The sequence below is a fragment of the Sus scrofa genome, chromosome 8 (assembly GCF_000003025.6).
Source record: "Sus scrofa isolate TJ Tabasco breed Duroc chromosome 8, Sscrofa11.1, whole genome shotgun sequence".
NCBI classification, from domain to species: Eukaryota; Metazoa; Chordata; class Mammalia; order Artiodactyla; family Suidae; genus Sus; species Sus scrofa.
The window spans coordinates 136,830,082-136,844,852 of NC_010450.4; the positions used below are offsets into that span (position 1 = coordinate 136,830,082).

The 14,771-nt window shown below is 46.4% G+C and overlaps 1 protein-coding gene across 3 annotated transcripts in view; it reads left to right on the forward strand.

Moving 5' to 3' along the window:
* The window catches only part of PRKG2 (protein kinase, cGMP-dependent, type II), a 99,892-nt gene that overhangs the window by 75,384 nt on the left and 9,737 nt on the right, over positions 1–14,771 (forward strand). For all 3 annotated transcript variants that reach the window (XM_021101892.1, XM_013998589.2, XM_003129364.6), the window contains exons 15-16: positions 9,649–9,812; positions 13,183–13,305. In XM_021101892.1, the coding sequence (XP_020957551.1) occupies positions 9,649–9,812; positions 13,183–13,305 (287 nt within the window). The remainder of the gene's footprint in view (positions 1–9,648; positions 9,813–13,182; positions 13,306–14,771) is intronic.

Consider the following 14,771-nt stretch of genomic DNA (forward strand, 5'->3'; position numbering starts at 1 on the left):
AAGGTTATGTCTGGGAAAGAGTCAACAGATTGCGAGGCAGGCTGCATTACGTTGGTTCCCGGGGAGAGGTATTACCAGAAATAGGGTTACCATATGATTATGAGAAGTTCATTTTCCCAAGATGATGTAAAAATCCTGATCTTAAATTTACCTACTAAAATGCTGCAAAAATAAGAAGCAGAAGTTGACAGAACTAGTAAAAGGGGAAGTGAACAACTAGGAGATTTTAATACATCTCTCAAAGAAGTGGGTAGAACATTCAGCCTGAAAATCACTGAAACTCTCAATGTGTACAGTACAGTTGACAAACTTGATGTAACGGGCTTGTGGAATATTGTGCCCTTAGTAGAGAATCCACAGGAGCAAAACGAGGCTATTAAGCAAGCTTCATAACATTTGAAAAATAGGAATTGGACCATCCGCTGGCAGCCTGGCAGCGCTGCTTCTGCTAAAGGCTCCTGGGGGCCTTGTAGAGGTGAGGGCAGTGCAGGTGCCTGGGCCAGCACGTCAGCAGTGCACCTCTGGGCGATGGCCACTGAGCAGTCCAGACCTGGACATGGAAAACTCTTTGTAAGGGTGACCTTGACCTCATTCTACAAATTTTGATAGGTGGCGTTTCATCTTCCTTTATCATTTCTGGGCGTTATCAGTGAGGGCACAGATATCTAAGGATAACAACAGGGAAAGCTTTCTAGGTTTTTGTCGTTGTCGATTTTCCCTAGCAAAGAATAAGCAGGGAAAGCCTGGAGAAAAAGACGTAGGCAGGAGAAAGGTCTGGATCATGAAAATGTCTGGAAGCTGCCGAGCATGCCGTGCTGTGGTCGTTGCAGACGGTGCATATGCACAGTTGGGGCTGAAGACTTCATTCTCTTCTTTGCCCCGATTCATGACTGCGAGCACCAGCCTGGTTCCGTCCCACACGGATCCCACCTGGTCCAAGCTGTTTCCATCAGGAAGCACCCTGGGTAGGGATTAAGGGTTAGCAGAAACTGCTAAAGCACATTACTAACTCTCACCTGCCCAACCAATAATTTCCTACTCTTTCTCCACTTTCAAGGCCGAGGAGAGCTGATGAAGGCAGTCGTGGTTAAGAGCCAGTCTTCCGGTTATCATGACTGCATCGGGGTGATATTAAGATGTAGGACAGTTTAAAGCGTTGAAAGAAAAGCCCACCTTGTTCTCCACCCAGGCAGAACTTATGTACTAGCTATAGCCTTGGTGAGGTTGCACAGGCGAAAACTGGGTTGTAATCCAATAAATTTCAGCTGTCGCATCGACAAATGGTCTATATGACTGCACTGTTCACTCGTGAGTGATACGCCTCACGTGGTAAAAGAGCTCCTCGGTCTTACGTATATTGAATATCGCTTAAGAAAACACGGTGTAAAACATATTGAAGTGGATGTTGTTGCCCCTTTATGATCGCTCCGCCCTCCACCCTGATGGCCCTGTGATGGCAGAAACTGTGCTGTGGTGTTTACTCCTGGACTCAGCACCCCGCTTGGCATAGACGACTGGGTGGAGGTCAATGAGGCAGCTTCCGCCTCACTCACAAGTAGGAGCCCAAAGCCTTTGTCCCCTGACATCAGCGTGTGGAGGGTCGAAGTGAGTAACGGCATCTTTAAAACGGGGAGAGACCACTGAAAACTTCAACTTTGTCTCTCTGGAATTTTAAGGATATTTCAGAATAACTCAGCTGAGTGAAGAAGTTTTAATGAGTGTTATAAAACAGGGTTGCGTAATGAAAACTACATAGCAACACATGCGGGGTGCAGCTACAATGACAGCGAGATTAATGTTTAGAGCCTTTGATGTTTCAGCTGGGAAACAGGAAGGCTAAAAATTGAGCTAAGTGTTCAACTTAAGGAGATGGAAAAGGGAAAATGAAAAGAAGAGAAAGAAAAAAGTTAATAGCATGAGTGAATAAAACATAAAATAAGGGAGTTCCTGTTGTGGCTCAGCAGGTTAAGGACTTGATGTTGTCTCTGAGGACGTGGGTTCAATCCTGGCCTCGCTCAGTGGGTTAAGGATCTGGTGGTGCCACAGGCCGTGGTGTAGATCACAGATGTGGCTTAGATCCGGAGTCCCAGCGGCTGTGGCTTAGGCATCAGCTGCACCTCTGACCCCTAGCCTGGGGACTTCCATATGCAGCTGTGGCCATAAAAAGAAAAAAAAAAGGATTCAGAGGCAGGATATTTTGAAAAGGTGAATAAAACCAACTAACTTTTGATCAGAAAATTCTAATCGAAAGAAAAAGAGAAGAGGTGCAGATAAATGCTGCAGGAGTGAGTGTCAACTCCATTACAGTAGAGATTTGTGTGAATTAGGAAGGATTTGGGCAGCTCTCCCACTCTGTATAACATACATAAGTACCTAAGCATGGACGTTTTATAGATCGTGGTGTGTATACACACACACACACACACACACACATCCGTGTGTGTGTGTGGCTGGGCTCTGGCGAGAGGCTACTCCCGCTTTGCAGGGGACTGGTCATCTCACTGTGTCTCCACACAGTGCAGAAGAAGAAGGATCATCTTTCTTTTTTTCACTTTTTAAGACTTTTATTTTTTCTGTTATAGTTAATTTACCATGTTCTGTCTGTTTCTGCTGTACAGAAATACACACACACACACTTTCTTTTCCTCACATTATCCTCCATCATGCTCCATCACAAGTGACTAGTTCCCTGTGCTCTGCAGCAGGGTCTCATGGCTTATCTACTCCAAAGGCAAGAGTTTGCAGGATCACCTTTCTTGTGTCTGTTTTCAGAAGGGCACGCATCCCATTCAGGAGGCCTTCCCCCTGGGGACCCAACTGCCTCCCCTGGGCTCCGCCTCCAGGTGCCACCACATTGAAGAGTAGAGCTTCCACACAGGAATTTTGGAGAGACACAAACTTTCACCATCACACACCAGATCCAGAGAATTTATTTCAGGGACTTGGAATATTAATTTTATGCAGAGTCACTCAGAAAACTGTTAAAAGGTAGTTTCTATCTAATTATATGAAGCTCTTGTGAACTTGATTCTGCAAAGGAAACACCCAAGGAATGCAATTCAATGTTCATTTTCAGCCATGAATTTAATGTAAAAATCATAAAATATTAGCAAGCCAAATACTATAATAAAATTATAACAGTACATCATAACAAGATTAGATATATCTCAGAAATACAAGCATAGTTTAGCATGAAATATTTTATCAAGCTAAGTCATGACCTTAATAGATTAATAAAAGAAAAACAATTATGTAATTACCTCAATAGATGCTGAGAAAATTTTGATATGTTTCTACATTCAGTTTTAATAAATTCTCTTAGTAAACCAGGACTGGAAAGAAATTTTATTAACCCCAGGAAAGATGCCTAACCAAAAGTTGGAGTAAACGGTGTACATAATGATGGAACAATTGAAGTATATGCTCTTAAAATAGGTCAGTGGCGGAGACACTTGTACTCAGCATTGCACAGGAGGTCCTGTCCGACGCAGGCAGTTGTAGATAAAATTAAAAGAAAGGTTGGAACATAAACAACAAAACCTCTTTTCCCATGTGATATGATTAATGCTGTAGAAATCCAGAATTGCCAGATGTAAGGTTAATAACGCAAGAACTCAGTGTATTTTTAAAGACCAGAAACATAGTTGATACTTAAGGATACAAACGCCATTTACAAAAAACATAAAAAGTATTGTAGAAGTTTATACAATATAAATAAAATATAATGTGTCTAGGAATAAACCTGACAAAAACGTGTACAAGTTTTATGGAGAAACTTCTAGAAATTTATGGAAAGACAGTAAAAAAGACCTAGATAAATAGGTTCATTCTCCTTTCTTTTGGGCACAGTGCCCGAAGACATACCCCAGCCTTCCTTGTGGCTGGTTGTGACTGCATGGCACAGTTCTGGCTCCTGAAATGTGAGCTGACCTGCTGGGCACCGCTGTCGACCGGGGCTGATGGTGACCTGGGCAGCTGATTTCTGTGCGGTCCTTCTGGTTTGTGGGCCATGAACAGAGCCAGTATGAAGGTGGCAGAGCCCTGAGACGGAAGGAGCCCGCATCCCTGGACCAGGCTTGGAGGTGTCTCTGCTGCTCGGGAAAACTCAGTGTGAGGAAGAATTTAATTAACATGGAGTTGAAGCTTTCATGCTTTCCTGGATATGTTTGTTGCAGTAGCTAGCATTATCCCGACTCACTCAGAAAGAGGTACTGGGTTTAAAACTAGGAAGACTCAACATCCTAAAGGTATCAATAGTTTCCGAAAGGACCCGCAGATTTGCTGCACTTCCAGTGGAATTCTAGCAGCGCTTTCCATGAAGCTCGCTTGGCAAGCTGATTCTAAAGCTTTCATACAGACTAGCCAAGGGCCAAGGATCGCCAAGACACTTCTGAGGCAGCAGACAAGAATGGGGTAGAAGGGAACTCCTCAGATATCAGAACTAATTATACTGCTCTCGCCCAAACCAATTCCTAACGGGGAATGCAAATTACAGCCACAGTGATTTCATGCTTACGGATGGCGAAACCCACGTTGACGTCTCTCAAGGCTGGCGAGGCTGAGGCTGTAGGGCATCAGGAGCTCAGACCTGCTGCTGGCGAAGGGCTGGTAGTGTGGTTCCCAGGGAAGAATGACGGGGTGATGTGTAGTGAGGATGGGCGAACCCTGTCTTTAGTCCAGATGCAATGCCTTCTCACACAAGTTCAGGAGGCGACGCGGAGCATAATACTAGTAGAAGCTTGTTGTGTGTGACAAGACACTATTAGCTATAAGACAACAGCAACACAAGGGACAACAAATATATACCGTGTTCTTCCAATGGTGTGTGTTACGGCAGTGAAAATGGATTACATTCAAACTGAAAGGCAGTTGCCCAAGAATGGATATGATTTATTGGAAATTGCTACAAATGAGAACTGTATTTCATTTAAGGATCTTACATATGTGGGGAAATGAGAAATGGAGACCAGAGAATGACAGACACACAAAGTCATGATAAGGTGACCTCTTGGCAGGGGGGGGAGGACAGTGGCGGGAGCACACGGGGCTCCTGCATCGGTTCTGTTGTAATTATTAAAGTGGTGGTGGGTATGGGATGTTCTTATTCCTGTGCTTTGAAATCTGCGTATACATCGTACTGTTTGACATGTGTCAGGTACTTCCTGACTTGAAAAGTCGCAGTGACCCTGGACTCTATTCTTTTTGCCAGATGGTTCCGAGCTGTGTCCTTATTGAAGGACAGTTCAGGGCTTCCCGCCAAGGTGCTCCTTTTCCCTCAAAAGTCAGTTTACCCCTCCGTTTACCTAGGATGGGAAGGTTCCTTTGGAACCTGGTTTTAGCCTCGCCTCAAGCGTCCCTGGTCTTCCTGGACTTTCATGTCGCGTCGTTACCGTGGCGACGCATCCCGGACCGCCTAGCGCTGCTGTGACGCGTACACGTGTCCCCCGGACTGAGACCGATGTTGGCGGTTTCAGCGCCAAGTGCGGCTGGTGTTCGCCAAGCACGTGGTGACGCCCTGCGCGCTGCAGGTGCCGTCGGGTGCACAGCGAGCGGGACGTTGTCCGGCCCTCCGGGAGCTGGACTGGCGCACCCACGGCGAGGGGACGCCGCCGTCGCGCTGTGACTGTGGACTGTACACCGTGGGAAGACCGCGTCAGGAGGGACCGGCTCCGGACGGTCAAGGGGGGCTTCCAGGCGGCGGCGGCGTAGCAGATGAGCCCCCGACAATTCCATTCTTTGGTTTGCTCTCGTGCAGGCTCAGCCCCGCTTCCTTCTGCCCCCTCCCCGCGCGACAGGCCTCACAGCCCCCGCAGAGTGGGCTGTGCCTGGGAAAGGCTGGCCCGGGCCCAGCTTTCCCTCCCTCCCTTCTCCTCCGCCCAGCGGCCGCCGTCCGCCGTGGTCCATTTTCCTGGCGGGACCGCAGGATCACAAGGGCTGAAAGGAGGGTGAAACCCTCTTTGGTCGTGGGTGGACGGGAAGAACAGATTCCGTTTTATCCTTGTCTAGACGTGGGCAAAAGAAGTGCCCTAAAATTGCCACTTGCATGTTTGTTTTGGAATGTTACATCTCCGTGAATCAGCTGGCTTCATTAGCCTGGTCACTTGGTATCCTTTTTTGATGTGACCAAGAGAACCAACAGCTGACCCATCTACTGACCCAGGGAGACACTTCTGGGAAGAAGCTCATTCTGGACATCAGCTCCGGCAAACCACAGGGCTCATTTTGTCTCTTTCTGAAGGAACCCGTCCTTGCTGCAGACTTAGGAACATCTTGGAACTTTCTGCTTTATTAAAACCTTCGGAGATGGTGTCTTTAAGCTTCCAGCGTCGTGTAAGCTGCCTTCCTAGGGGAACGTTGGTAGAGACGAGGGGAAAAGTCTGTGTGCACGTCCTGCAGCGATTCTTCTTGAAGGCTCTGTCCTGCTATAGGAAAAAAAACATTTTCAAAGTGGGCCGAGTCCATTTGTTCATCTTCCAGCGTGATTAACACATTCCTCAGGCCACACGCAGCCTCCTCCGGATCCTTCAGCGGCCTCTCAGGAAACACAAATCGCAGGTTCCTTCTGCGGCTACCAGACCAAGGCGTGATCCGCCCTGGCTTCCTGCCCCGGCCTCCTGTGCTCCAGCCCAGCCACCGAGGCCTTCCTGGCAGCCCTCGAGCTTCACTTGCGTGTCCCCGAAGGCTAGGGCCTCTGTGCCAGCCATCTATCTGTCCGTCACCGTTGCTCAGATGTACAGAGCACTCATTCATATTTCGCGGAGATTTCTGCTCAGTGCTGCTTCCCCAGAGAGGCTTTTCCAGTCATCCAGTTGGAAGTCAAATTCGTATTGATCTCGGTACCTCGGGGCTGTGTTTCTCCACAGCACATGCCACTCTTCAGCAGTATTATGTATGACCTTATATATGTATATTTTTTTCTTTTTTAGGGCCGCACCTGCACCATATAGAAATTCCTGGGCTGGGGTGGAATTGGAGCTGCAGCCGCCAGCCACAGCCACAGCAACGCAGGATCTGAGCCATGTCTGTGACTTAGGCCACAGCTCATAGCAACGCTGAATCCTCAACCCACTGAGCAAGGCCAGGGATCGAACCTGAGCCCTTGTAGATATTAGTCAGGTTCTTAACCTGCTGAGCCACAATGGGAACTCCTCTGCTATCACATTTTTCTGCTTGCTCTCCCCTTCCTCTTAAATGTAAGCTCTGAGAGGAGCGGGGTCTTTGCCACCTGGTGTGCGTGGTGGTTTTCAAGAAATACTCACTGAACGAATAAAGGAACAGATCCTAGATTTCTGTGGCCTGGAAGAGTCAGGGTTAAAGAAGGGACCGAGACTTCCCTGGTCGCATCTGTGCGGGTACAAGACAGAGGTGGTGGGAGTTTTATAGAGAATACACAGAACTTCACATCAGAAGGTCTGGGACCTTCTCTATCTGGCACATGACTTTGGACAGATCTGATGGTCAATTTCCTCCAACCAAATGAGGTAGACAAAAGTTGACAACGTCAGAAGAGATTAGAAAAGTGGTAAGTTTCATAAATCTTAAAATCTTAATGTAATTACTGTCATCTCTTTGGGTCAGTATGTAAGTTCAAAAGCAAAACCAGGTCATCAAATTAAAATTTATCACTTTCAGAGCTAGACAGACGCTCCTAAATATCTAATGAACTACCAGTCAGCCTTAAAAGGAAAATCTAAGGATTGGGAGGTGGGAGTAACACCTCCACACACCGTGTGAAATAAATGATGAACAGGAACATGCTGAAGCGCACAGGAAATCTACTCAGTAGTTTGTAATAACCTGGATGGGAAGAAAGAGTGGAGAGATTTTATAAATCAGCTCATACACCAATAAAATAAAATTAAAAAATTTTAAATAGGAAAATTAAAAATGAGCTGAAAGGGTGTTATAAAAACAAAATATATGTAATATTCATATGTATGCCTGCTTGCAAATACAATTATAAGATTGCTTTCTTAGTTTTTAAATTTCAGTCTTTATAAAATTAGCTAGGATTTTCATATTGGTTCTTTCTCTGAGGAATAAGTAGATAAGTAATCTCAGCTAGTTACACATTTTAATTTCATCATATTCCCAGCCATCTCTTAAATGTCATCTTTGTGAGTCACTCTGCGTAGATGAAAACGCTGTGAAAGCCCGCTTCAACTTAGATTGTTTAAATTCCCTCTTTCTACTAAGAGTATCCTTGCTGGTGTATGATAAAAACCCAAACGTATGACTAAAAAGGCAAATTTCTACGACATTTTAAAAAGCAAAGCAAATATTTTAAATATTCGTATTTGAATAAATAAATGAGGCTTGGGTGTTACGGTTCACCGACTCTCATTTTTTTAAGCGAAGGCCCCTTTGGCTACGCTCCCCTGATTCATTCTTTAGCCCGGATGACTGCCGTGGCATTGACACGGTGCGTGTGTAAAGCAGGTGTTGAAATGTGCGCGTCGAAGTTCAGGTGGCATTCGGGCCTGTTTACCCGGGGGACGTGGAGGGTGGTTTTACTAAAATCCTGTCTGGGCGTGTTGGAGAGGGAAGGACGTGTCCATCCCTCTTGTGCAAGGGAACCAGCCGTGTGTCCTGCCCGCAGGATTTCCGCCCTGTACACACCTTGGCCCCAAGGGCCGCCTTCCGCCGCCCCAGCCGCTTCCTGTCTGTATTCTGGGCCTGGAGGTCACTGACTAGCCTCCCGGGCAAGTGGCTTATTCTGAAAAGACGGATGAGGTGGCGCCCACGTATCCCCAGGGAGGGTTCCCCGTCCCCATTCAGGGTTCAGCGCAGCTGTGGTCCCTGAAGCCTCTGCCCAACCGTCCTCTCACCAGTGGTCCCGGAGCCCCTGTCTGCGGGCCCTGTGCCTTCACCCTTGGCACAGTCCACTCTGTCACGTCCCACAGGGCATGTTATTAGCCATGTGTGGGTGAGCCGTCCCCGTGCTCGGAGCTTCTCCGGGTCGGCTCTGTCTCTTTAACTTACTGCAGAGCCTGGCCTGTCGTGAGGGCTGAGTATATTTCCTCAGAATAAACCAGTTCGTGTAAGTGCTACCTACCATCCAGCACCGTACGAGGGGCCGAAGATGGACCGAGTCCAGCCAGTTGAGGTGGGATAAGCCTGGCTCTCTCTTTGGAGTGCCCCATTCAGAGGGCGCAGGCATTGGGCAGAGTGTTTTTTTAAAAGACTGTCCAGAGTTTTAAGCCCCATTCTTCTCAACAGAGGCCCCTCCCCAGCCTCTCAATTCTGCTGGTGTTTTCTCCTTTTCCTGGTGAAGTCCTGAAGGGCACAAGGGTCTCGCACGTGCCCTTCTCTCCTCTTCCCAGTGAACCCACTGCTGACTTGAGAATTACTTGCCTGCTTGCCTTGTGCTCCCCCTTCGCTGCCGTGCGCCCCTTGCTGAGCCCTTCCGCTCATCCCCTGGGGCCGGGGGCGAAGAGGTGTGTGCGAGACCTTGCTCCAGGCTGCTGATGTTTGCACCCGGCCCTGCAAAGGAGTGAATGAGAGGGTCGGCGGAGTGTGTGTGTGTGTGTGTGTGTGTGTGGTGGGAAGGGGAGGAGGAGGGGTGGAACGGAGATTGGAGAAGTTAGAGGGAGACTTAAGAGCCTGGGTTTGATGGTCTCTGAAAATTTCTTCCATGTTCCTTTCCAGGTGGACTTTGGATTCGCTAAAAAGATCGGATCTGGACAGAAGACATGGACGTTCTGCGGAACTCCAGAATACGTAGCCCCTGAGGTCATTCTCAACAAAGGACATGACTTCAGCGTGGATTTCTGGTCCCTGGGAATTCTGGTGTATGAGCTGCTGACGGGCAAGTAAGTTCCTTCGAGTGGGTGCAGCCTCTTCTTCAGACAAGTGCGAAAATAACGAGCGATAAAAATGTGTGATTTAAGAATTTACCATTTTGGACATGTTTGTGACTAAGCTTGATGCCGTTTCCTCTTCCCATGGTGCTAGTATGCTCTCTGGCCTATGACATGGTAAGAAGGTTGAGGAAGGTGCAGGAAAGGAGAAGAGTTGCTGGGGCTTCCCCAAAATGCAAGGCCTTTCGCTAGAGATCACATCGCAGGCGTGCGAAGGTTTTGGGAATCCGTCATAAAAATACGAAAAGGAATTGAAGTTGGGGGCTGTTAGTATTTCCTCATTTTTTTTTATAATTGAGAAAACAGCAATCACAGTTCAGTTAAATCCATTGCTCAATTAAATGCAGCCATGTTCTGCCACCTTCCCAATAAATCATTAACCAGAAATGCTAAGAGAAGGCGACGTTGCTGGATTTCAATTTGAATCCCCTTGTCAGCTGCTTTCTAAAGGGGCTAATGAACAGAGACAAGACCAGCAGGACATAGCCAAGTTAAAATCGTATTGTCATTCCTGATGCGATTGAAGGGAGATGCTAATGAATCCAGGATCCCAAATATTAAATATGCGTGCGCGCGCGCATGCGTGCATTGCATCACCTTTGTAAAGCCCTTTCCTGTTAACAGAGCACTCATGTGTGTTATCTAGTTTAGTCTTCACAAACGTGTGTGGAGGTTAAAGCAGGAACGTTTTTATTATTTTATGATTTAAAATGGTATTATGATTACTTTATGATTTAAATCCTATGGATTAGAACACTGGGTCAGAGTGCTGTCTGCCTAAGATCAGGGCTTCCATCTCAGGTCTTCTGACTCCAAATGTGACACGCATTTCCAGCAAACACTGTGCCTTTTTACACGTACAGGTTTTTATTATAGCGCGTGGATGCACACACAGGATTTAGATGAGTTTTCTCTCCCGTGTTCTACCTCCGTGTCCCATGAACTCCTCTGGTCATTCCTTTAAGCCTGTACCCTCAGAGTCTCAGTCTTGATTTCAGGGAGGGTTTGCATCCGGAACGGCTAACAAATGCTGGAATGAGCCCAGTGCTGCGGAGTCCGCTCTCAGTACATACCTCACAAAAGGAGAGTTTCATAGAATCTTCTTGAAGGTTTTTACAGATTTGAGTGTCTGATTACCTGTGGCTCCATTCTTCATCCTTGTCCACGTGCACTGAGCAAATAGATATAACAGCTTATTTTATATTGTCTGTAATTGCTTTCTGCGACCTACTCCACAGCTCATGGCAAAGGATCCTTAACCACTGAGCGAGGCCAGGCTCACACTGCATCCTCACGGATACTCGTTGGGCTCGTTCCCCCTGAGCCACAGTGGGAACTTCTGTAAAGGTTTTCACATATTCGTTGCTGAAGATTTTGAGGGAAAGAAGAGAAACTTTTGCAGGCAGTCACCAGAGAGAAAGTTGCTTAAGGTCTCAGGACACCAAGATTTCTACGTCAAGAATTTGTTTCCTCCTCTGGAACATTTGTCGTAGCATTTCGTAGAAGGTTCCTGATGGCTCTTATCAGTAACTGGAGAGGAGCCATTTCAGTCTTTACAGGCTAGAATAAATCAGTGCAAGAGGTCGGAAATAAAGTGAGGGAATAAGGAAGAGGAAAAAAATTCTCAATAACTTGGAATTGCTAAAGCTCAGTAACTTTGAGCTGTCATAAAGAAGTTGAGAAACTGTTTTTGTAAAGGCTTTCAGGGTAGGGCATGAGAGAAGTTCATTTTAAATGCCCTTAAGTCAGGAGGTAAATGAAAATAAGGAAAGAACTAAAAACCAAAAGCAGACCAAAACACAACATAGCTGTAAATATATCCACATGCTGAAGATACGGGAGCAATGGTTTTTGTTTCCTACCTTGTCTTCTTCTCAAGTGGAACAGAGATTAGTGGAAGGGTGGTACATCCATCTTGTTTAGAGTTTATTACTGAGCGAGGGACCTCTTGGCAGCCAAAGGCTTTGAGGATGACCAAGACGCGGCAGAATCGTTCATGGAAATCACCTTTAATGTTTAAAACTTAAATGGCGCAATTAATTGGCTGTGAGAGTGTTTGTAAAGGCAGAGGGTGTGTGTTAACATGTTACCCAATTCAGGGGGTTATTTCCAGCACTTTCTGACTCATCCTAGCAGGTACTCTGCTCACAGGTGTCCTGTGCCTGCCTTTCTCTCGTTTCTCTCCCCCTGCCAGACGCGCTCTCCCGGTGTCCGTTGCTGCTTCCTTCTCGGCGTCTTGACCTCTTCAGTGGTCACTGGGCCCCTTCGCCCTGGACCTCTTTTCTGTCTCCCCACTCCTCGAGTGATAACATCAAGTCCCATGACTGCAAATACTGTCTGATAACGCCTGAGAGTCGGCCCTCCAGCCCCAACCTCTCCCTTGAATGTCAGCCTCACAAACCCAGCTGTCTGCTTGGCGTCTGTGTTTGGATCTTCCAGACCCTCCTCTTGATTCTCCTTCGCCACTTGCTCTGCCCCCCGCACTCCTCGCTCCGCACCCCGCCTCAGTCCTTCTTCTCTTAGTAACACAAGCTTCATTCCCGAGGTCGGAGCCCTTAACATCGCTCTGGAACCTCTCTTTCTCTTCCACGCTGCGTCACCCTCTTAGCACATGCAGTTGGCTTTCCCACCGAAACTCATCCGGAATCCAGCCACATCGCGCCACTCGTGCCATCCCTGTTCTAGTCGAGGCTGCCAGGCCTTCCGTACTCCCCCTCTGCTTCCGTCCCGTTTATTTTCAACACATTTCCAGAGCACTTACTCTGGCTTCTGTGAATTAGATCATCTGACTGAGAGCGTACTTCCTGGTCCTCCCACAGCCGCCAGGCCTATAGGATCTTGTTGCCCTTATGTCTTAGACGCGTACAGTCCTCTCCGGCTTGTTCACTCCTGACTCGTGGCTTTTGCACGTGGAATCCTTTGCCTACAGGAAAACGGTGGGCTCATGCACACTGCTGTTCATTCTCACCTCTGCTTGACTGTCAGTATCTGAGAGAGGCTTTTCCTATCCACTGTGTCTAAAGAAAAAAAAAGAAAAGTAAAAAGAAAAAATCAGTAACAACAACACTCTTGTCCTCACTTGTCAGATCACCTACTTTTATGTGTATGTGTCATTTGTGAAGGGATATGAAATAACTACTTTTATGTGTATGTGTCATTTGTGAAGGGATATGAAATTGTTTTCTAGTGTATATCCAGATTTGCTCTCAAACAACCTTGGGGAGAGAGGGGAAGAGGAAGAGGGGTGGGGAGGAGACAAGAAATCCAGCTGTAAAGGTGGCTCAGGTGCTGGTCCTAGGGTTCTGTTCTGGCTTTTTTCTAGCCCGCCCTTTTCTGGAATTGACCAAATGATGACCTACAACTTGATTCTCAAAGGAATTGAAAAAATGGATTTTCCCAGGAAGATAACAAGACGACCCGAGGATTTGATTCGGAGACTCTGCAGGTGAGAAAGACTATTAAAACCCCTGTTCTTGGGGAGAGTGTGACAGCCTCTCATTTCTGCTCCTGCCTATTTTACAAGTCGGTATGTCTTTCCTTTGGGTGCTTTTCTGTGTAGCCAAATTATATTTAAGGAAAATTAGTTCCTATTTTGCAGCCTTTGCTAGGAGTTTGAGTTTCCTTCATATTATAGAGGCACACTACCTACTTGTACCTTAAAAAAGATCCAGCTGGTTAGATTGTCTTTGAGAATCATCTTGTTATAGAGGAAGAAAGAACAACAAAACTTAGTAAAGGAATAATTTACAGCCTTGTTATTTTGAGACAAAATCTGTGGTGATGAGAAGGTACTGCTATATGCCCTCTTTCAATCTTCATCTTAAAAAAAGTACTCCTCAGAGATCCCACTGTGGCATAGTGGGCTAAGGATCTGGCGTTGCTGCAGCTCTGGCTTAGGTTGCACCTGTGGCTTGAATGCAATCCCCCGCCCAGGAACTTCCCGATATATGCCACGGGGGTGGAGTACGGCTGAAAAAGAAAATAAACAAATAAATTTAAAATGTACTCCTCTGACCTTATTTTAAATTCCCCAAATTTCTACTTACCATTAAATTTATCACACCCGTCAGGATGGCCATCATTATAAGTCCACAAATAACAAATGCTGGAGGGGGTGTGGAGAAAAGGGAACCCTCCTGCACTGTTGGTGGGAATGTAAGCTGGTACAGCCACTGTGGAGAACAGTATGGAGGTGCCTTAGAAATCTATACATAGAACTACCATATGACCCCGCAATCCCACTCTTGGGCGTATATCCGGACAAAACTTTCCTTGAAAAAGACACATCACATATGCACCCGCATGTTCATTACAGTACTATTCACAATAGCCAAGACATGGAAACAACCCAGATGTCCATCGTCAGATGATTGGGTTAGGAAGATGTGGTAGATATACACAATGGAATACTACTCAGCCAGAAAAAAAGAATGAACTGATGGAACTAGAGACTCTCATCCTGAGTGAAGTAAGTCAGGAAGAGAAAGACAAGTACCATATGATATCACTTGTATCTGGAATTCAACATAGGACACAAATGAACCTTTCCACAGAAAAGAAAATCATGGACTTGGAGAGTAAACTTGTGGTTGCCAAGGGGGCGGGGAGGGAGTGGGGTGGATGGGGAGCTTGGGGCTAATAGATGCGGACTATTGCCTTTGGAATGGATTAGCAATGAGATCCTGCTGTGTAGCACTATGTCTAGTCACTTATGATGGAGCCTGGTAATGTGAGAAAAAAAGAATGTGTACATGTATGTGTGACTGGGTCACCATGCGGTACAGTAGAAAATTGAAAGAATGCTATAAACCAGCTATAATGGGAAAAAAATCGTGTATATTTAAAAAAAGAATTTATCAGAGAACAGAAGACTTTTTTTTTTTTTTTTTTGGCTTTTTAGGGCCGCTCCCG